The sequence below is a fragment of the Cucurbita maxima genome, unplaced genomic scaffold, assembly GCF_002738345.1.
Source record: "Cucurbita maxima cultivar Rimu unplaced genomic scaffold, Cmax_1.0 Cma_Scf00030, whole genome shotgun sequence".
NCBI lineage: Eukaryota > Viridiplantae > Streptophyta > Magnoliopsida > Cucurbitales > Cucurbitaceae > Cucurbita > Cucurbita maxima.
In genome coordinates, this window is record NW_019272046.1 from 1,272,110 (window position 1) to 1,294,741 (window position 22,632).

At 36.7% G+C, this 22,632-nt stretch overlaps 3 protein-coding genes and 1 pseudogene across 7 annotated transcripts in view; 2 read left to right on the forward strand and 2 right to left on the reverse strand.

The window, feature by feature from the left end:
• Positions 1 to 200: 200 nt before the first annotated feature.
• LOC111465959 (probable inactive receptor kinase At5g58300) lies at positions 201 to 4,632 on the reverse strand. Of its 2 annotated transcripts, XM_023110466.1 has the most exons (4): positions 4,563 to 4,632; positions 4,434 to 4,487; positions 1,092 to 2,374; positions 234 to 1,015 (listed from the first exon to the last, which is right to left on the reverse strand). In XM_023110466.1, exons 3-4 carry the CDS (start codon positions 2,338 to 2,340, stop codon positions 375 to 377), a joined length of 1,890 nt encoding a protein of 629 aa, XP_022966234.1. In that variant the 5' UTR covers positions 2,341 to 2,374; positions 4,434 to 4,487; positions 4,563 to 4,632; the 3' UTR covers positions 234 to 374. The 2 variants fall into 2 exon arrangements, with proteins under 2 accessions (XP_022966235.1, XP_022966234.1); XM_023110467.1 differs by lacking the exons at positions 4,434 to 4,487; positions 4,563 to 4,632 and having other exon boundaries at positions 201 to 297; positions 354 to 1,015; positions 1,092 to 2,463.
• Positions 4,633 to 6,498: 1,866 nt separating this feature from the next.
• On the reverse strand, positions 6,499 to 9,744 carry LOC111465973 (nuclear pore complex protein DDB_G0274915-like). 3 transcript variants are annotated; one of them, XM_023110489.1, is made up of 6 exons: positions 9,338 to 9,744; positions 8,951 to 9,056; positions 8,385 to 8,508; positions 7,314 to 8,237; positions 6,773 to 7,172; positions 6,499 to 6,677 (listed from the first exon to the last, which is right to left on the reverse strand). In XM_023110489.1, exons 1-5 carry the CDS (start codon positions 9,510 to 9,512, stop codon positions 6,795 to 6,797), a joined length of 1,707 nt encoding a protein of 568 aa, XP_022966257.1. In that variant the 5' UTR covers positions 9,513 to 9,744; the 3' UTR covers positions 6,499 to 6,677; positions 6,773 to 6,794. The 3 variants fall into 3 exon arrangements, with proteins under 3 accessions (XP_022966257.1, XP_022966256.1, XP_022966258.1); XM_023110488.1 differs by having other exon boundaries at positions 6,499 to 7,172; XM_023110490.1 differs by having other exon boundaries at positions 6,499 to 7,172; positions 7,329 to 8,237; positions 9,338 to 9,743.
• Positions 9,745 to 11,662: 1,918 nt separating this feature from the next.
• On the forward strand, positions 11,663 to 15,325 carry LOC111466094 (annotated as a pseudogene).
• Positions 15,326 to 20,875: 5,550 nt separating this feature from the next.
• LOC111465919 (probable LRR receptor-like serine/threonine-protein kinase At1g06840) overlaps positions 20,876 to 22,632 on the forward strand; it is a 12,777-nt gene continuing 11,020 nt past the window's right edge. The window contains exons 1-2 of one of the 2 annotated variants that reach the window (XM_023110387.1): positions 20,876 to 21,129; positions 21,260 to 21,385. In XM_023110387.1, the coding sequence (XP_022966155.1) occupies positions 21,298 to 21,385 (88 nt within the window). In that variant the 5' untranslated portion in view covers positions 20,876 to 21,129; positions 21,260 to 21,297. Of the gene's footprint in view, positions 21,130 to 21,259; positions 21,386 to 22,632 lie in introns of those variants that run through there. The other variant, XM_023110389.1, reaches the window with a different exon arrangement.

A 22,632-nucleotide genomic window follows, 5' to 3' on the forward strand; every position in this document is an offset into this window, starting at 1 on the left:
CAAATCCACCATTTTATTTTACCGCAATCCAATCTTATCCATTCTTTTTTTACACATTTATCAAGTTTTTGTTTGTTTTTCTTATAAAAGTAAGAATCTTTTAGTCTTTAATTTGATTTTGCATCCAATTCAACTCATTTTGTTTGTCAAATTTTTTTGGGATTATTTTCCTTAAATTTAAATCTATTACTTCTAATTTGTTGAGAAGTAATGTTTCAAGGCGGACAAGTGAGTAACACAATAGCAACATGGTTTGGTTACCTTACACAATAAATATAACTTTGATTCGCATGATTATTACAAGAGAAAATAGAATCAAAACCTACGACAACACAATACCCTCCAAATGTAAAGAATGAATGAGATGAGAGCAATTACAAGGTTGGAGTATTCGAGTCATTGTCTCCATCTCCGTTCCCGTCTCCAATTTTGTTATCTTCTGATGATGGTCGAGTTCCCGAGCTAGATGGTCGGATATCCTCGATCATCCTTACGACTTCCTCCATCGCTGGTCTCATATCAGGCACTTGAGACACACACGCCATTGCTATTTGAAGCATTTGAACCAACTCTTCTTCAATGTTCTCATACTTCATTAGCTCTACATCAAACACCTCTGATGTCCATTCCTCTCTAACCACAGATTGCACCCATCTAGGAAGGTCCATGACCTGGTCGCGCCCCGGCGATTGGGCTGGAGCTTTTCTAGTCAACATCTCGAGCAAAACAACTCCAAAGCTATAAACATCAGACTTTTGAGTCAATTTTCGAGTCTCGATCACCTCAGGAGCTCGATACCCTATGCTTCTAGACTGAACGGCTGCCGAGTTCATCAAATGAGTCAGCCCAAAATCTGATATACAACCATTAAGGTCTTGTGTGAGAAGGATGTTAGAGGACTTTATGTTTCCATGGATGAACTTTGAATGAATATGTGCAAGGCCTTTGGCACTCCCTAATGAAACCTTCACTCTCGTTTCCCAATCCGGTGGCACCCGACCGCCTTCTCGGGTTCCTGCAGAATGTAACGAGCACGAAATAATTTTCTAGCATTCATCTAAATGATCCATAAAAGCTAGAATAGAGCATACCATGGAGTAATGTCGAAAAGCTTCCAACGATGGCATAATCGTAAACTAAAAGCTTCTCGTCTTTCGAATAGTAATAGGCACGGAGCGGTAAGACGTTTCGATGCTGGCCTATCCTCCCAACAATCTCCATTTGTTGATCAAATTCCTTTTTCCCAGCTACCATTTCTTTCAACCTCTTTACTACAACTGTTGTTCCTTCCTCCAAGATTGCCTTGTAAGTAGTCCCATAACTACCTTTTCCGAGCACCTCGGCCGAGGCTCTTAACAAGTCGTCGAGATCAAAATTATACGAACATCCTTCAAGGAAAACCAGCCTATTCTTCTCGGCCTCATGTACCCCGCTTCTGAAATCCTCCTTCGGTAGCTCGGTTCTTTTACGAGCTCCTTTCATTGCATCAGTATTACCTTCACCATCTTTTTTCTTCATACAACAGACAATAATCATCAACACAAGGAGGAACAGCACTGCAGAACCACCTAATCCAATGGCAACGATCGCTCCGATATTTATGCTCCTTTCCCTCTCGGGAGGAGACGACAACGGTACGGGTACGGGGGCGATATTAACCGAGCAAGTTTTCAGAGGAGAGCCACATAGCTTTAAGTTCCCTTCAAAGGATGAAGCAGGAAATGATTGCAAAGAAGCAGGAATAGGACCACTAAGATGGTTGTAGCTCAAGTTCAATAGCTTGAGCTTTAGGTGAGCTATATCAGGAATGGATCCAGTCAGGGAGTTGTTTTGAAGGTTGAGGAAAATGAGGTGCGTTAAGGTTCGTATCGAAGTCGGGATGTCCCCAGAGAGATCGTTGAAAGACAGGTCAAGGAAGGTAAGGCTAGGAGACAGGGAAGAAGGAATTTTACCTGAAAAGTTATTGTGTTGAAGATACATAAACTTTAAGGAGGGAAGGGCTAGAACATCTGATGGAACGTTTCCGAAAAGATTGTTAGATCGAAGACTCAGAGTTCTAAGAGTGTGTAACTTTCCGAGTGTATTGGCGAGGATCGGACCGTGTAAACCAACGGCAGGTAGCCTAAGAGCGAGCACGTTTGAGCGGTCTGAGGTGCAAGTGATGCCAATCCATGTAGTGCAGACTGAGGTAGAAGAATCCCAGTTGAGTTTTCGACCGTGCGGAACGGTCGAAATGAACTCGAGAAGAGCTTGCTTGTCTGAGCTCAGATCAGCAGCAATGGAGTGGAAGTATATGAGTATGAGTAAAGATGATGCTAGAGAAAGGAATTGTTGCCTCATGGAGGAGTTCACAGAGGAAGGCTACTGCTGCTGTCTAAAGGAAATAAAAAAGGATCCAAAATCAGCTAACCATATAGAAATTGTATCAATCTTAAGAAAAAGAAGCAAACTTCTATGACATGCATGGTTATATTGCTCAAAAACTATGTGATCAAAACAATAATAGAAGGAAGTGAGATCCCATGTCGGTGTAGAAACCTCTCCCTAGTAGATGCATTTTGGAACCGTGAGGATAATGGGTTTGGGCTGTGACAAATGGTATCAGAGACAGAAAATGAATGATATGCTAGTGAGAAGGCTGAGCCCTAAAGGGGGTGGACACTAAGCGGTGTGCGAGCAGAACGTTGGGGGGTGGATTGTGAGATCCCACATCGGTTGGAGAAGGGAATGTAACATTCCTTATAAGGGTGTGGAAATCTCTTTCTAGTAGACGCGTTTAGGAATCGTGAGGCTGACGATGATACGTGACGAGTCAAAGCGGACAATATCTTTAATGGGTTTGGGCTGTGAGAAATAGTATCAGAGCCAGACACCGGGCGATGTGCTAGCAAGAAGGCTGAGCCCTAAAAGAGGGTGGACACTAAGCGGTGTGCTAGCAAGGACGCTGGTCCCCAAGGGGGATGAATTGTGAGATCTCACATCAGTTGAAGAGGGGAACGAAACATTCCTTATAAGGGTGTGGAAGCCACTCCCTAGTAGACGCATTTTATAACCATAGGCTCGTGATGAGACGTAACTGGACAAATCTAGTATGGTGGGTTTGGGCGGTAAAAAATGGTATTAGAGCCAGACACCAGGTGATGTGTCAGCAAGAAGGCTGAGCCATGAAGGGGGTGGATGCTAAGCAGTGTGTTGCGAGGACGTTGGAGCCCTAAGGGGGATGGATTGTGAAATCCCACATCGGTTGAAGAGGTGAACGGAACATTTCTTATAAGGGTGTGAAAACCTCTTAAAGCAAAAAAAACTGAGATAATATGGGAATGGAGGAGAAAGAATGAAATGAAAAGAGAAAAGAATAAGACTTTTGTGCAAAAGAAAAAGGTATTAAAGTGAGTAGCAAAAGAAATGCTTGTAGAATCCCTTTTTCAGCTTTCATTTATGAACTTCCTTTTGCATTGCTCAACTTATTCAATGAAGTTAAAAATGAGATTATGGAAGGAAAGAAAAAGGCAAGAATTCTACTCTTTTTCTTTTTTGTCTAAGCTTTAACTTTATCAACCTAAGTGCAAAGAAGAAACACAAGATGATGGAGGCATCTATCCGAGCTAAACGAAGAACCAAAACCTACGAGAGAGAAAGAGAGTGTGTGAGATCTCACATCAGTTGAGGAGGAGAACGAAACATTCTTTATAAAGATATGCAAATTTCTCCCTAACAAATGCATTTTAAACCCTTGAGGGGAACGCCCTAAAGGAAAAGCCCAAAGAGGATAATATGCTAGCGGTGGGCTTGAGCCGTTACAAAGATATCAGAACTAGACACCGGATAATGTGCCAACGAGGAGGCTGAGTCTCGAAGGGGAGTAGACACGAGGCGGTGTGTCAACAAGGACATTGGGCCTCGAAGGGAGTGGATTGAGGGGTCCCACGTTGATTAGAGAAGAGAACGAGTGCTAGCAAGGGACTTGAACCCAAAGATGACAATCTCTCCCTAGCGTCATCGTTGGCATTCGTTCCCTTCTTCAATCGATGTGGGATCCTCCAACCCTTCGGGACCAGCGTCCTTGCTGGCACACCGCATCGTGTCCACCCCTTCAAGGCTCAGCCTTCTCGCTAGCATGTCATCCGATGTCTGGCTCTGATACCATTTGTAACAGACCAAGCACACCGCTAGCTGATATTGTTCTCTTTGGGCTTTCTCTTTCAAGCATCCGCTCAAAGTTTTTAAAACGCGTCGGTAGGGAGAGGTTTCTACACTCTTACAAAGAATGCTTCGTTTTCCTCTCAAACCAACGTGGAATCTCACCTAAACCATCAACTCAAATAATCCGAAAACCCATTTCATATATCCAAAAACCCAATTAGAAAACGTACATTACCCAGAACCCAACAACAAGAAAAGGGTAATTTCAGGTGAAATAAGAGAGAACGAACCTAAAAACCCATGAGCAGCATTGAACAATAGCTTTGTGTAGCAGCCGAGTAGAGCTGAAATAAGAGAGAAAAATAAGAAGCAAACAAGCAATGAAAATGGTGGGTCTTCAGATTCTGTAATTCCCCTACCGGAGGAATCAACCGTTGGACTCAATCTTCACCGTGAAGCCACCGTGAAGCCACCGTCGCTGCCGTCTACTGACACAATGATTGAAATATGATGAAAATTCTACTTTTTAGTCCATATTTCAATTTGGTAAGCATTGAGTATTGATAATAATTGAATGATGGGTAGGTGAAGGCCATTTTCAAAATCTTTAATTTTCTATGATTTTTGTTTTATTTTATTTCATTAGAAAGGGATATAAGAAATATCTAGCTACGAGTTGAACCGAGCTAAGGTACATACTCTTGGATCAAAAGGTTAGAAGTTCGATTCAATCCCGTCATAAAATCAAGTTTAGAGGATACTCATGGAACCAACTTGACTAAATTATCTTAAAATTTGACATAAACACTTTTAAATATCATTAATTGTCTAAAATAGAAGCTATACCAACATTTTCTCCCCTTAACCACGTTAGAATTGATTTCGGAAGGGTCCCAAAGTAAAGGAATGAACGCACAACGGAAACATTGAAATTTCATTGGGTATGAGTCATCGAAGTCACCTAAAGCTAAGAGGCGCGCAATAGAGCCGTAGAGGAACGAGTCGATGGGTATGAGTCACACGTTGGTGTCATATTGGGGAATTGACTAGATGAGCCTCGTGCACGTGCTGAAGTCAATGATTGCTTGGACCGCATCAAGACTATTGGGTCGTTCATTCGTGGTTGATGCAAGTGTTAGATGTACTTAGGTTATGTTCATTGTTCTAAGTCGAGTGGAGAGGAAAGCTCTATCAAGGAAATCTAAAGAGAAATAAGAGAATGAGCTTCAGAAAAGAATGCAGGAGGTCAATATACGCGATAATTCTAACGAGTCATTAGAATTCACACGGTCGCAAATCTACAGAGGGGATTTTTTTTTATGGTAATAAATAGACCATTTTAACTGCATCAATTTCATTTTTTAAAGGTAAAGTTGTGATATTCCATATTGGTTGGAGAGGAGATCGAAACACCTTGGTAAGAATGTGGAAACCTTTCCCTGACACGTTTTAAACACTTGAGAGGAAACTCGAAAGGGAAAGTGCAAAAAGACAATATCTGCTAGTGGTGGATCTGGGCCGTTACAAATGGTATTAGAGCCAGGGGTAATGTGTCTCTAGTAAGGGCATTGAACCCTAAAAGGGGATGGATTGGAGAAAGAAATCTTAACCAGCCAAAACTATTGGTTAGAAAGGACAACGCAACACTTTTTATAATCTATATATATATATATGCAGAGGGCAAGAAATTTGATATTTAAATTAATTAAAAAAATTCTATTTAATCCTTATCTACCAACCAAATGCTAATTCATGAATGAAAATATAAAATATATTATATATATTATATATATTGTTAAGAATGTCTAGGGCTAAAATGGTCATATGCTAAAAACAAAATATATTTTTATTTGTTGTCCTTTTAGGAGGTGGAAGTAGTTGACCTACCATATTATTTTATTAATGTTTGACTTTTAATTTTAATTTTAATTAAATGAAACTTCATTTATACTATATCTAATTTTTACCTTAAATTACACCTTAATCCATAAACGTTTAATTTATTAGTCAACAATAATAAAAATTTAGACCAAAAAAATATTTTTGGTAAAAAACAATTTATAACTTATACTTTCAATTTTCAATTTTATCAATTTTTACTAAATTCACCTTAAATCAGAGTTTAATTTTAATTAAAAAATATTTAAAACTACCAAAATTTATACACAAAATTAACTTTTTAGAAAATCTACCAAAATTTATAAATTTCAACTTTTTTTTTTCTTTTTTAGATTTTCTCTGGGGTTCGTTAGGACATTTTTTACATCCAACCCGATTGTTCGGGTTGTAAAATTTTTCACCTAAAGATCTTTAATACGAATTGAAAATATAATGATTTTAATTTTTTCTCTTGCATAGACAAAATGAGAGGCCAATTTATCCAAAAACAAATACTTTGGGATACACAAAATGGCTTCAAAATGCACATAAGAGAGAAGATTCACCCTACTACTATTACTAGGAAACTAACATGCTAATTTTTCTTCACAAATTTCTCCATATTTCTATCTTCTCTTCTTCCTTTTGAGGTTTCACTGCAATTGAGCAGATTCCATCATTTTCTAAACCAAAATGATCCCAAAATATAACAATAATGACAATGATAATTCAAGAAAAATACAATACAAACCCCATCATCGTCATCTTAGATGCTACAAGAGGCCAAAAGGTTCAGGCAGAGCTTCAAATCCATAATCCAAAATGGAACCCAAATCCGTTTTATCATCTGTGCCGTGCAGCCAGTTCGTGTTCTTCAAGTCCTCTTTCAGTAATATCGATTCGTAATGGGAGCTTTCGTACATGTCCAAATGATTCAAGCTTCCACAAAATCTTCCATTCTCTCCTCCATCAGGATGAAAATGGTTCCCTCTCTCCATGTTCTTGTTACTGCTCCTTTGGACGTCGGTACCGATGGCATCGGAGTTGCTTGATGTAACGGATGGAGTTTTGAAAGTGGCCGATCGGATGCTGTGGGGAAATAGAGTATTGCCTGAACCTGAGCGCTTGATCCCAGGGCCATTTCTTATATCCTGCATCACACAAGCAGAAGCAGATTGGATTGTTTAAATTTGGTACAAAACGACGTGTCCTGAACGCAAAAAGAATTCGCGTTCGTGTTCTTAACAGCACTTAGATTAAGTTAAATCGTCAAGAAAATTGATGAGGCATACCATATGTCTGGTGGCCACATCAAGTGATTTCTTTGAAATAGACCTTCCATATCCGTTGCTTTCTGCTGTAGTGGTAGAAGAAGTCCTCACAGGTCTCCGTCCGCCCAAATCAGAAGAACTTGAAAGTGTCCTACTTTCAGGATTGTCACTGAGGTGTCCATTGGTATTCACTCGACCCCTTCCAGGAGTGTCTGTTAGCCTTCCCCTTGAGACGTTAGGCGATGCTGCTCTTCTAGGCATGGCAACGGTTGATGTAGGCTCGGAACTCCCTCTAACTGATGCAGCAGGAGTTGGACGGGATCTACCAGCCGAAATTGGCCTATCTGGCAATGTTATTCTGAGGTTTGGAGGGGTATCAAGGGAAAAATCAGGGGGGACGATTGGCTGAGGTGCAGCCCGAACTCGAGGACTAGGGGAACTTTGTCGAGATGATGAAGTTGAACTGCGTCCATTAGTTGATAGGATACGCCCTGTAGAAGATGGAGTGCCAACTACAGAAGAGAGTGAAGGAGCGGAATTTTGTCGAGTGGGTGTAGATGGGCGGGAATTCGACTGGGGTGCAGGAGTACTCAAATTTGCAGGAATTTGAGGCCTAGAACTAGGAGTGGACGGCCTTGAGCTTTGTGTTTTCCTTGGTTTTTCAATGGAGGAGCTGGTGAGGGATGGACGGGCCCTTGAAGGAGTCGAGGACCTTGATGGTGTCAAGCGTGAGGATGGAGTAGAAGTTCTTGCAATAGATGAATTGCGTGTGCTTGGGGAGGAAGGCCTTACGTAAGAGGAAACCGAACCCGAGCTTGTATTAAGAATCGATGAAGACCTGTTGGAATAACTACTATTCTGTGGGGCGGAGACAGAGGACCGAGACACGGAACTGCTCCTAGATGGCCTAGAAGGATTGCTACTCCCTGATTGTGAAACTGAAAGCTGAAATGGATATGGGAAGCAATTAAAAACACCCTAGATCATACAACTAAAGAGCAATCTTCAACATCCCACTTAAACGCGTTTGTATCATATCATATATAATGCAATTCAGGAAGATCATTGGTAGTAAAGAAGGCAGAACCATACCCTCAAAGCTTTTGTTGTTGAAGACGATCCAACTAACATACTGCTTCTCGGTGCAGCTACAGTAGATTGAACTTCATTTCTAGAGGATGAAGGGAAAAGAGGAGTCCCAGGAGGAGCGAGAAGCCTGTAGCCCAAAGGTTAGCCAGAAAAGAATCGTGTTTCAGAACACATATCCATTTTTTTTTTAGATCAGAATAGTTGATATCTACTTCATATAACCCCTCATCAAGCAGCAGTATTCAAATTTTTGACAAATTATTGACATATGCTTACAACTTTCTAATTATAATATATGTTCTTTCTGTGTCAGTATCATTCTTAAAGAGATAATTTAAAGAATGCACAAGGGCCCCGCTGATGATCACGAAAGTAAATCAAGTTAATATATACAGTCTAAGAACATCAATTAATTGGTCCATGTCAGGTAGAATTTAGAAATGCTGATCTCCATAATTGATAATCCTATAGAATACTTGTGATATCGATAAAATCTTAGATAACTTAGGGACTAATTCATTGATAACTGATGATAAAGAGCGTCAAAACATTGAAATCATTGAAGTTACCAGTCATAATCGTGTTTTCCTTCCTCAGCCGACGACAACATATCATCGATCCCACTCTTAACCATTTTCACCGATCCAAATGAAAGCCTCCCCAATTTCACCGACGCTGCCATGAAAACCAGATCAAACAATTTAATAAACATTCACCACGTAACAAAAAACCAGAAGAACATGAACCAAAAACGATTCGAAATTCAGAACAACACGCAGTTCAATCTTAAAACCATCAGATTCAGAACTACAATAACCTTCTCATAAAGTCACCACAAATTTCAAAAGCCTCATTCAACCGCAACAACCACAAAAACAAAACATCTCAAATCCACACAAATCCACAACGATTGAGCACAAACAAATCACATCAAGTCAATCACAGACGAGTCCTACCATCAAAGGAATCTTCGGAGGCAGCAACGGAGAGACTCCGACGATTCTTGGAGAAGAGATCCAGATTCTCATCAGAATCTCTGGAGATTCCAGTGAAGCTATGGCCATGGCGATGCTGCGACAAGACAGAACCATTCCGGCCACCAGCAATCGACTCCCTCCAGTTGCGGTTCATGTCGGTGAGGATTGGAAGTTTCCGATCAGAAAAACGACATAGAGAGGTGTGTAGAGAGGGAAATTGGTGGCTAGAAATGGAAGAAATCAATCTGAGAAGTTCCTATATGTCACAAGGAAACAGAGAGAGAGAGAAGGAGGAGTCGTAGTCAGTAACAGATCTCCATATTTGGGTTTAGCAACGGCGGTTTTGGCCGTGGCTTCATCTGAATAGTTGAGGAAGTGAAGTATATTACTTTTTCTATTTCTTTTTTTGTTTGAATCTTTTATTGGAAAATTCTTTTTTTTTTTTTTAACATAATTTAAATAAATATTTTGTAATAAAAATTATTAATGTCTTTAATTCATTCAAAAACTTTTTTTTTTATATATAGTGCTTTACATTTAATTGGATAGAACCAAATTTTTTATTTTTAAAAAAATTAAGTCAATCCAAATCGAAAATAATAATAATAATAATAATAATAATAATAATAATATTTTAAAGTTTTTTTTTAAATTATTTTTTTCATAAATAATTTCATGCTTTTGTCTCTATCATCATTTTTCAAAATTAAGTTTTTTATATAGTTTTTGCAATAAGTTTCTAGAGATAAAAATAAAAATAAAATCAAAATTATATTTTGACTAAATTAATAAAAATATTATTTTTCACGTTTCAAAAATATTAGTATATTAAAAAAAATTTAAAAAAATACTCTTAAGAATGTAAACCATTAATATTTATTTAAAAAATACTTTTAAAATTTTAATTTTTTAAAAAAATATTTTTGAGTTTTCAAAAGTTACATTAAAACGTCTAAATAATTTATGAGATGATATTAGACCATTTTCGACCATATTCATAGTAAAAAAAAAAAAAAATTAACTTTTTTATTATAAATATAAAAAATGTAAAAAGTGTTAATGCTAATTTTTAATTTTTATAAATATTTTTAAAGTATTTTTAAATTTCTTTTTTTAAAAAAATCGAAGAGTATTATTAAAACTTTTAAAAATTGAAGGTTTTTTTTTTAACACTATCAACACTTTAATGGTGTTTTTAAAATAAATATTAATAATTTCCATCTAAAACATATGGTAAGGTGTAGACGAAAACCCTAAACAGACCATATGAATATCGTGTTGACCTTAAAGAGTTAAAGAAGTCAAAACCGAACTCTAGAAAAGCTTACTCATCTACTTCGCCAAAAGCTATCTAAGTGACCTAAAAATGTTCGATAAAGGCCAAAAATGAACTTAAACATTTTCTCGGGAATCCTAATGCGCGTAACCGGCCTCCGAACCTACATTATAAGTGTTTTAATGGTGCCTACCTGTTCTAGTAGACTAAAACCCAACTCGAAATAAGCTTAGAGTGCTAACCTCGTCTTATGAAACCGACAAAATATACCGAAGGTTGTAAAGAGGTGAACATGTGTTTTTTTAAGGCGAAATGGACGTTGCCCTTACCAAACCTATGCAAGTGTCTTAATGCTTTAGGAGGCATAAACCTAAATAAATGAGCTTACAGCATCGGGGTTTGCTTAAGGGTTTGGATTGTTAGGAGTTTTCTCGACACATATATAGTCTATGACCCGAAATGCACCGTTGCTTCACTTATTTAAAAACAATAAATTGAATCCAAATAAATTAGCAAAGTTAGTAAAAATTTTAAAGTAGAAAATTAAAAGAAAAAAAAGATTTTTAATTAAAAAAAAAAAAGAAAAAAGGATGACACGTGGAGAGCATGGAAATGATCCGGCAAAGTTGGGCTATATTAACTTCGTATCTAGAAAATCCGACAGCACGTGTCACCTTTAGAAAACAGACACGTCATTATTGACTCATCCATTTCATTTTATTTTCAATTTAATTTATTTTTTATTATTTTTTCTATCTTTTTTCCAATAATTTTTTTTGTTCTCTCCTTTTTTTATTTTTAATTTTTTTTTATAATATTCATCATCATATTTTATGTAGAGCAAGACATCAGACAGTATGCTAACTAGGACATTGGGCTGGACTCCCAAGAAAAATGGAGTGTTAGATTGTGAGATAGTGGATGATACTAATAATGGTGAACCAGTACAAATTTATGGTATTTTTATTAATTTAATCAATAAAATTTTATAATTGATTTCTTTTTTTTTACATGAGGCAAAAATTGATAGGCTAGCGACCACCTGAAGAAGAAGATGGACCAGGGGATTCTGTGGAGAGCAGACGATTCCGAGGGCACAACTGAACCTTCTTCTACAACGAATCGCCTCACCTTCATTGCAGCTCCGGCGATTTCTCTGAAGTTCCGATTTGGATTGGAGCTCTCAAAGCTACACAAAACAGTGGACTAATTCCGCTCTAGTGATCGTCATCTAGAAATGATGTCTCAGAAACTCATCGCCGCTTCTTCTCCGTAAGTAATCTTCAGCGCACAGCCTCCATTTTGATCTATCTTCACTTTCATGCAAGTTTGTTCAAATTTGACTTCTCTGGTTTCCAATTGAGTTGTTCTCTTCGTAGCGCGAGTTGAATTTGATTGTGCATGTACCTTAATTTCGTCGCTTAGTTGTATGATTCGTTCGGCTACATTTTTTTTTTTTTTTTGTTGAAATGATACAGAAGCCAAGTTGTTCTGTTGGATTGTAACTATAAAGGATCGAACTCGTTGCTGGTTCCTCGCAATCTGAACTACGGGTTCACTAGAGGTATCCTCGTTGTATCAGCCATTTTTTTGCTTTTAAGCTGCTGTTTAGGTTAAAGAACGGCTGTTAGTTGAATGAATCTCTATTAGACCTTTCTTTCGCTGTTAGTTGAATGAATCTCTATTAGACCCTTCTTTCGTGTCTTTAGTGGTTGAAGGAATCGCCATTGTTGCTGAACTTGGTCAATTTAGGGATTTTGATTCACTTTTTTATCCAACTTTAAGTGTCACCCTGTTTTTGCTCCTTTTTTTTTTTTTTTTTTAGGATATTGAATATTTAAAACGAAAATTTGAAGCATTAGTTTCAGTCTTACGTTTCTTGGAAACTCGTTCTAAGTCTCTTTCCCTCTGTATGCTAATTTTGTGTGTGTTATCGTTTTGCAGTGAGCAAAAGGCTGAAGGTATGTCGACTCCGAGCTGGTTTTTGGGACAATATCAAATCCGGGTAATTGGAGATATGGCTATTCTGGTGACTTTTTTGCACACACTGAATTTTATTTTAAGCGTGCTTCGACAGATTTCTAGCTAACACAATTTTGATTGCTGTTTTAGTATGTTACCGTTCTATGTTAGATATTGGATATAGCTAAATTTTCAAATTTATAACTTGGAACCACCCTTGACATTTGGACCATCTGTAAATATTGGGGTTCGATAATCATTTCGAGAAATCATAAGAATCCATATGTACAATATGCTGCTTTTATCAATATTTGTCTTTTTTTTTTTTTTGGGTAAGAAACAAAAAAGGGTTGGTAGTAATCATACCAGCTAGTTTGATCGACGTGTATTCTATGCTGATAAGCACCATGAAAACGTCAACAAGAAAACAATTAAACACCGGAGAACTTAAAATCATTTACCATTTTCCCTTGAAGGATCCTTGTAGAAGGTCTCTCATGTGAGGATTGTTTAGTGAAGATAAGAGGTATTTGCAGTAGATGTGAAGAAATCATGTAAAGTCATGCTAGTTTATTAACCTTTAAGCAAATAAAAATTTTAAATATTTGAGTGTGATTATGGGGTTCTCTCTCTCCTCTAAATTTCAATTCCATTGAACTTCATGGTGGGAATCATTTACATCCTACTGACAAGCATGATCCACAAGTTTCTACTCTTTTTTACAAAGGAATTTATGCGTCTTGTTGCAGGTTCTTGAATAATAATACTACCCAAGTGGTCGAACCTCCTTCCACGCTTCAGGAAGAGGAAGAAGAACCCTTGCCTGAGGAGTTTGTTCTCACTGAAACGACATTACCGGATGAAACAATTGAACAAATAAGATTCTCTACGGGTGGAGATGTTGATATATATGATCTTCAAGCCATTTGTGATAATGTTAGTCATTCAGGTTTTAGTACCTTTTGAGAAATATTAGTTTTGTAGACCATGAGCTCAGGGTCTAGAATTGTGTTTGGTTTAGTTAATTTGTACGTTTTATGTATAAAAAAGTATGTGCTACTTCATCCATCCTCTCTGGCCCGATGTTATTGTGAATTTTTGATGCACATTATTACGATTTACCAATCCATGTGTTAGTAATATATTTTTGTTGACAGGTAGGTTGGCCACGTAACCACTAAACAAATTAGATGTAGCCCTTAGAAACAGTTATATGGTAGCTGCACTACATTCAACTCGGAAATCTCCTGCTTCAGGTATTTTGTGCTGATTTTTCATTAACTTGCTCTACTTCTACGACTGAAAATATTATGAACAACTTATTGTATTTGAGAAGTTATTTGACAGAGGAGAATACACCAAAGAAGCTCATTGGTATGGCTCGTGCCACATCAGACCATGCGTTCAACGCTACAATTTGGGATGTTCTTGTGGATCCTTCTTATTAGGTTATCATTTGCTACTGTGAAAACTCTATCAAATTATATGTATTGTATTGTGGATTTGCAATCTATGGTAACATACCCACATTATGAATTGGCAATATATGTATTGTTTTGTGGTTCAGGGTCAAGGCCTAGGCAGGGCCCTTGTTGAAAAGCTTATAAGGGCACTTTTGCAAAGGGATATTGGCAATATAGCACTCTTTGCAGATAGCCAAGGTATAGTAGCCCTCTTTAGTGCTTCCCTAGGAAATAATTACTGTAACCTTTTTTGGCAGCTTAGTTAAAGCATCTATCCTCCCATAACAACATCACATCGATTGGAGAGAGGAACGAGTGTCAGCGAGTACGTTGGGCCCCAAAGAAAGGTGGATTATGAGATCTCATATTGATTTGGGAGAAGAACGAAACATTCTTTATAAGGGTGGTAAAACTTTTCTCCAGCAGACGTGTGTTAAAAACTTTGAGGGGAAACTCAAAAGAGAAAATCCAAAGATGACAATATCTTCTAGTGGTGTGCTTAACTTACGTGGTTTTCAGAATATTAGATCAAGGCGAAGAAATTGGTAACTACAACTTCTTGGATGAAGTATAGATGCTTTAACTGCCAGCTTAATTCATGTTGGCTACTATCATAGATCTTGATGCTCTACATCTATTTTCTTTATCAGTTTCGGATTTCATCCCAACCCTACATCACAATCGTAGGACAACGAACTTACTTCGACGCCAATTTTAGCTTATGGAATAACTTAGATTGGATTTGGATTCAGCTGAAAGTCTAAAACAATGTGATTGTTGCAGTGGTAGAGTTTTACCAGAATCTAGGCTTCGAACTCGACCCCGAAGGAATTAAAGGCATGTTTTGGTACCCAAACCATCATAATTAGAATCTTTGCTTGGAGACAAGGTCACATTTCTTTCGATCTTAGAATGAAAATAGAAGACGAATGAGTTTTAGTGGTCATATTTGTATGACCATTGTTGAGGTTTGTATATACACTTCATATTTATGAATAATATCTGACACCTTGTGTGCAACTTCTATTAATGTTCTATGTGGCTCTCCTCTTCCGGCAGATGATCCTATTTTCCTTGGGAAAATTATAGCAATTTTAACAGGACGTGTAGAAGAGACGTTCTTCACCATCCTTGTACTGTTCAAATACAGGAGCTGTTAGGCTCATAAGAAAGGTCCATGTAATTCAATGTTCTTAAGTGGATGTTTGATAGATAGGTTTATCTATCTTATGTAATGGATTTGCTAATTCAAATGGGTTAATTATATATTATTGGAGATTTTGTGAGCTTTGAATGAGTTCGAATTCGAACGTGTCAAATTGTGAGATTCTACATCGATTGGACAGAGGAACGAGTGTCAGCGAGGATGCTGAGTCTCAAAGGGGGGTGGATTGTGAGATTTCATCTCAATTAGAGAGGGGAACAAAACATTCTTTATAATGATGCTGAAACCTCTCATAGCATATGCATTTTAACAATTTTGAGAAGTTAAAAAAAAGCTCAAAGAGGATAATATCTGCTAGTTGGGTGTGTGGACTTGTGGCTGTTCCACAAATATATATTTTAATTTATTATTTTTCACTATTTAACGTTATCGTTGAATTTTTGTTTTATTCTAAGATATTTAAAGCAGACCCAATTTTATTTCAAAATCATTTAGAAATTAAAGTCTCGAGATGAATATTTTTGTAATGGCCCAAGTCTACCCTAAGCAGATATTCCTCTCTCTAACCAATGTGAGATCTCACAATCCACCTCCCTTCGAGACCCAATGTCTTCGTTGACATTCGTTCTTCTCTTTTATCGATATGGAATCTCACAACCCACCCCTCTTCAAGGCCCAATATCTTCGTTGACACTTATTCTTCTTTTTAATCGATATGGAATCTCACAATCCACCCTACTTCAAGACCCAAAATCCTCACTGGTACACCGCCCAGTATCCACCCCTTTTTAGGGTTCAATATTCTCGCTGGCACACCGTTCGATGTCTAGCTTTGATATCAGTTGTAACAATTTTCCAACCCGTGTGAAATCTCGCAATCTCGCAGTCTTGTTTGTGTCCTAACTATAATATTGTCTTGTTAAAAAGTGGTAAGACTATAATTTTTGGTAATGTGCCAATGAATATTTGTTGGAAGCAAAATGGCCACTCAATCAAGGTTTTCCTAAAGATATTTTGGGAATTCTAAATAGTTAAAGTAATATTTGAGTCAACTTTCGGTATCAAAGGACGTGTAGTTTAATTGTTGTTCGTTAACTCCAAAATGGATAGATGATCTTCTTATATGTACGTAAAATTAGCTAAATTTTGAAAACCGTCAACTTCTAAGTCAATTTTTAGTATTAGGAGTGTGTAATTGAAGTATCTCGTTATCTATTAACTATCATTCAAATATACCGATCCATTATTTGGTTCATTTCAATTGTCTAATAAATATTTAAATTAAAATAAATAGAAAATTATGCGGTACAAAAATTATTATTTGAAATACATGAAAAAAAGAGAAAAATTAGGCAAATTTAGGGTTTACGAAGCGGTCTTTTATTCAATGTATTAATTTTTACAATTGTCGTTTCTTCGAATGCAAAATACCGACACTAGGCAAAACGTCTTGTCCAAGTCATAAATCAAATTATTTCCGACTTACACAAGTTGATAAATCACCACTAAACTTAAAAAATTAAGCTGAGAAAATATAATATACGATCCGCTCCACTAGTGACTTTGAAAACAGCGTGAAACTTAATCAACGGTTTTTTAACACGGATCGATGAGGTCTTAATAATTATTTTATTTTATAATTACAAATTAGTCTATATGTATCAAATCTTATGTACTTTTAAGTACTTTTATATTTGAAATTGGAAAATTGTTTGAAGATAATGACCAAACTGCCCTCAGTTTGCTTTCTTGGGTTTTGGTTGAATATAATATAACAATAGTCAATGGATCCCTTTTTTGTCATTTTCTTACATTTCTTCTAAAATAAATAATATTGATCATTAGGGTAAAGTAATTATATTGAAAAACTTCTTAATCTCTCACTTTCCCTAAATCGGGCCCGAGACATTCAACAATGTGACTGACCCTAATGTTATGCCCTTTATCTATCCCCCAACACCAACTGCATGTGAAAAATCCGGTCTTGTCTTAGAGAGGTCTGAGCTGAGGAATAACCAACCTTTAGGAAAAGAGTGAAATTGCTATAACTCTGCTCGCCCGAAACTCATTCCATTCTTACTTATCCTCATAACTCAATCAAGTGGTAGGTATAACTCTCACTCAAAGGAAAGCCAGAAGATAGAAGCCAAACGAGTCGGGTCGACAAGAGCTACTTAAACTTAGTCCTTGCTTTACCGAGTCAAAGAATAGTTAATAGTTCCACCCCAGTTCAATCTGGTTCAGGAAAGAACAGAGAAGCCGGCATGTTTTGGACGGTAGAACGGGGGAAAAGCTTGATCCCAGCGAATATCAGATGCTCAGCTCCCCCTAAAAATCGTACGTGCGGGTCTCCCCGCATGCGGCTCACGCCAACTTTTTTAATAGCTTTGAAGAAACGTTCCCCACGAACCCTTCCATTCTATCAAATCTTCATCGCATTGAATTAGTTTGTACATGTACGAATGAGCTCGAATGAATTGACTACTTGATTATAATCTAAGTATTAAATAAGTTACACAGGAACTGTATTGATTGAAAACGACGGGTTGATTTTTTTCTTTACATTTAAATTTTTGGTGAATTTTTTTTGACTCAACACAAAAGTTCGGGTTGGTTTGATTAGTAACCCATCCCAACCCGAAAGTTTTCCCAACCCAACCCTCTATTCTCGAGTTAATTTTAATGTTTATTTGTCCAATTTTGCCCTTAATATTATTAACCTCCATCTGGGTTAACTTATTTGTTCATATTTATGTCTGGAAGCTTCGTAATTAATTATTTAATTTTTAATATAGTTCTAATTATTTTATTTACAATTTAATATCATCTATGGTATGACAAGTCCAAAGTTATTAATGTAATATTAAACAGTACGTAGTTAATATACAAAAGTATAATGTTCGAGTAGTAGCCTAAAAAAGTTATAGTATTATCCGAGTAGCACTATTGATATGACTCACTTTCATGTTCGAGTAATAATCTAAAGAGCTTATAGTATATAGATAATGTTGGGTGTTTTATCCTGATGATACTATTAATGTGGCTCACTTTGTAGTTGTTATAAATGACTTGATCCAAATCGTTAATTAGTAAACCGGTGAGTTATGTCTCAACCAATTGAGTTATGTCTAGTTTGACACACGAACCTCACATATTTCGTTATATATTAAATATAGTATACCCAACCCGTAATTCTTCCTTCTTCCTTAGCTAGGGTTCAGTAGAATAGCGGAGCGAGTACAAGTATTAGTAGAATAGCTAATATAAACAAAGATATAGGGAATGAGTTACCTACTCTTAACGGTCAAATTGAACCCTTCCATTCCGAATTCTAATTTGGGATGATAAAATCTCTTGAAGTAGGATTCGAACCTGCGACCATCGCTATAAAAACTAAGAAAAAAAATGACACGTTATAAACGTCGTAAATGGAAGGGAATTCAAATCATTGGAGGAGCCCTAACAAAGTTCTTCCAATAAATAGGTAATCAATATTTAATGCATTATCTTTGTATTAACTAAGAGAGTTGAAAAATGAAATACGACACTTTGATTAAATTTTAATTAGCAAATTATTTAATATGTTTGGTGGTAGTTAAGATTAGATTTGGATAATAATAAATACGTCATAAAATATTTAATGATTGATACTGTTAGACGAACACGACTCTCTACAATAGTATGATATTATCCATTTTGAGCATAAGCTCTCATGAGAGAAGCCTCAAACCATCACTTATAAACCCATGATCATTCCCTAAACTAGCCGATGTGGGACTTTCATCATCCAACACCTCCCCTCGAACAAAGCACGTCTCCCCTTAATCAAGGCTCGACTCCTTTGGAGTCTTAGTCATTTTTGACTGCCTTCGTACCTTCGAGGAGACTTGACTCCTTTTTTCCAATGTGGGACTTTCATCATCCAACACCTCCCCCAAAGCACGCCTCCCCTTAATCAAGGCTCGACTCCTTTGGAGTCTTAGTCATTTTTTACTGCCTTCGTACCTTCGAGGAGACTTGACTCCTTTTTTCCAATGTGGGACTTTCATCATCCAACACCTCCCCTTAATCGAGGCTCGACTCCTTTGAAGTCTTAGTCATTTTTGACTGCCTTCGTACCTTCGAGGAGGCTTGACTCCTTTTTTCTTTTTGGAGTCCTTTGTTCGACATTTGAGGATTTGCCAATCTATTGGCACGACTTGACTCCTTTTTTCTTTTTGGAGTCCTTTGTTCGACATTTGAGGATTTGCCAATCTATTGGCACGACTAAGTTTAGGGCATGACTCTGATATCATGTTAGACGAACACGACTCTCTACAATGGTATGATATTGTCTACTTTGAGCATAAGCTCTCATGACTCTGCTTTGGGCTTCCCAAAAGGCCTCAAACCAATGAAGTTAGTATTCCTCACTTATAAACCCATGATCATTCCCTAAATTAGCCGATGTGGGACTTTCATCATCCAACAGATACATGCCGGGTAGTCACAATAGAGTTAGCTTTCACATAGTACTTAGGCCAACATGAAATTTGTGATGACATTTTATAGACTCAACACGACTGTCCGAGCTATAAATTTCTTAACAAAAAAAAAAAAAAAGCACAAATATCTCTATTAAATAATGAACCCAATCATAAATTTTTTGGATTGGATTAGTTCCGATGGTTCACGTTTTTTATTTAATTTTTTTTGTTTATAATAAAAATAAAATATTAATTCGTAAAACATCTATATGTTTATTATTTATTCAAAATTTACAACTTGATTTAAAAAATAAAAGAATTGGTAATTAAAAATTTTAAAAGATAGTTTATAAATAAAAAATAAAAAATAAACTATTAATATGAGTTATATATATATATATATATATATATATATATATATGTTGTGCTTTCTTTTTAAATAAATACAAAATATTAGAAACATTTTAGGATAAAAAAAATTATAAAAATATTTAATAAAAGATTTCAAGGTGAAAAAAATATTAAATAAACATGACTTTTTTTTTTTTTTTTTATTTTAAAAAGTACAAACATAATCAAACAACTCTATTATAATTTTAAAATATCTTTACAAATAATTTTACAACATAAATTATATTTTCTAATATAATTTCTTTTGCCAAATGTAAACATTAATATAGTCTTGTCTCCGGTTTCAATTTCATTTAATTGTGAGGTAAAATTTTGAAATGTGTTGCCTATTTGACTAGAATTTGTGTGTTGTTGTTAGACGAATATAACTCTCCACCATAGTATGATATTGTCCACTTTGAACATAAGCTCTCATGGCTTTGCTTTAGCGTTCCCAAGACACCTCACACTAATGGAGTTACTATTCCTCACTTATAAACCCATGATCATTCCCTAAATTAGCCGATGTGAGACTTTTATCATCCAACTATGGTTTCATTTTCATTAAATATTAATGAGTCTTTTAATAATGGTTTTTAAACGTTTTTCCAAGTTTAAAGTCGAATTCCATGAAATTAAAAATTTATAAAAATTGATTTTGATAGAACATGTAAACAAAAATGATATTTTGATTGTTTCATATAATAAGCCCACTCTCGGAATAGCGCGTGGAGTTTACATCATCGTTGAGGTTTTGAAAAGTCAACCAACCTCCGCAAGAGAGAGAGGGAGTCTGTAATGTTGTTGCTGTCAATGGGTGTGAAGGAAAAGCCAAAAATATTAGTAAATTGGAAGCGCCAACTAAACCTCCTCCACTCTGACCCCGCGATGCCTTCTGTCCCCTTTCACCATTTATACCCATTTCAATCTCATTCTCCTTCTTCTTCACCACATCCAATTCATTCTTCTTCTTCTTCTTCTTCTTATTTCTTATTTGGGTTTCTCACGAACCCATTTCTTCCACCTCGCTCTGCTTCATTCTCCCACAGGTATTGATTGTTTGCCGTTTAACTCTTTCAATTCTGTGAGTTTGGTTGATTTCTTTGATGGGTTTTGAGTGGAATTTCTTGAATGTGATTGGGTGTTTGTGATTGTGGCTTATGGTTTGAAAATGGGTAGGTGTTCGTTTGTTTGCTTGTGATGCTGTTTGTGACCTGATGGGGAAGGATTGTGTGTGTGTTTTTCTGCTATGGTTTTGCTCCTCCTTGCTCCTTGCTGGTGCTGAAACCACAGAGCCTTCTGATGGTAAGTTTGTCTTGTCTTGTTATGTTTTTTGTCTCATGAATTTGCTTGCACGTTCTTGGTTGGTTTAAAGCTAGTGGAAGTGTAATTGTCCAAGCTCCCAACCTACCGTTAGTAGGTGTTGTTCACTTTAGGCTTCCCCTTTCAGGCATCTCCTCAAAGTTTTTAAAACGCGTGTGCTAGGGAGAGGTTTCCACACCCATTTAAAGAATGTTTCATTCTTCGCCCCAACTGACGTGGGATCTCATAATCCACCCCCTTCAGTTTGAGAGAGGAACGAGTGCCAGCGAGGACGTTGAGTCTCAAAGGGGGTGGATTGTGAGATCCCCATGGGAAGCTTGAAAAGGAAAGTCTAAAGAGGACAATATCTACTGGTGGTGGCTTGGACCGTTACAGACAGTTTTGCAATGGTTTTTTTTTCCTTACTTGTTTGAACTCAAGGTTAATGTTCTCTGTAGCATGGTATATATGAAGAAGGAAGACCGGGTATCAACTTGGGAGCTTTTGAAAGTTTGGCTACTATTGAACCAAGTTGCTAATGACTATTGTTATTGGAAATACGCCTGCATTTTGTTTCTCTTTCGTATTAACCATATAGAGTTTGAACTTTGAATGGTTTATTTAGCGCATATTTCTTAGAGAATGGGTTGAAGCTATGATGACTAAGATTTTGTGTTATACAAAGTTTTCTTGCCATCTGCAAAACTATGAGAGTTTATGCTCAAATTGGACGATATCATACCATTGTGGAGAGTCGTAATTCTTAGCATGATATCAGAGTCATATACTAAACGTATCCATGTCAATAGAATCCTCAAATGTCGAACAAAGAAGTTGTGAGCCTCGAAGATGTAGTCAAAAAGTGACTCAAGTGTCGAACAAAAGGTGTACTTTATTTGAGAGCTCCAGAGAAAGGAGTCGAGCCTCAATTAAGGAGAGGCTATTCGAGAGCTCCATAGGCCGCAAGGGAGGCTCTATGGTGTACTTTGTTCGAAGGCAGGATTGTTGAGGATTGTTGGGAGAGAGTCCCACGTCGGCTAATTAAGGGAATCATCATCTCCATTGGTATGAGACCTTTTGGAGACCCCAAAAGCAAAACCACGAAAGTTTATGCTCAAAGTGGACAATATCATATCATTTTAGAGAGTCGTAGCGAACACTTACAAATTAAATAAATAAAAAGTTGGTTGTGCTTTATATGGTCTACAAAACAATGATATCATGTCTTTTTTTTTTTTTTTTTTTTTTTT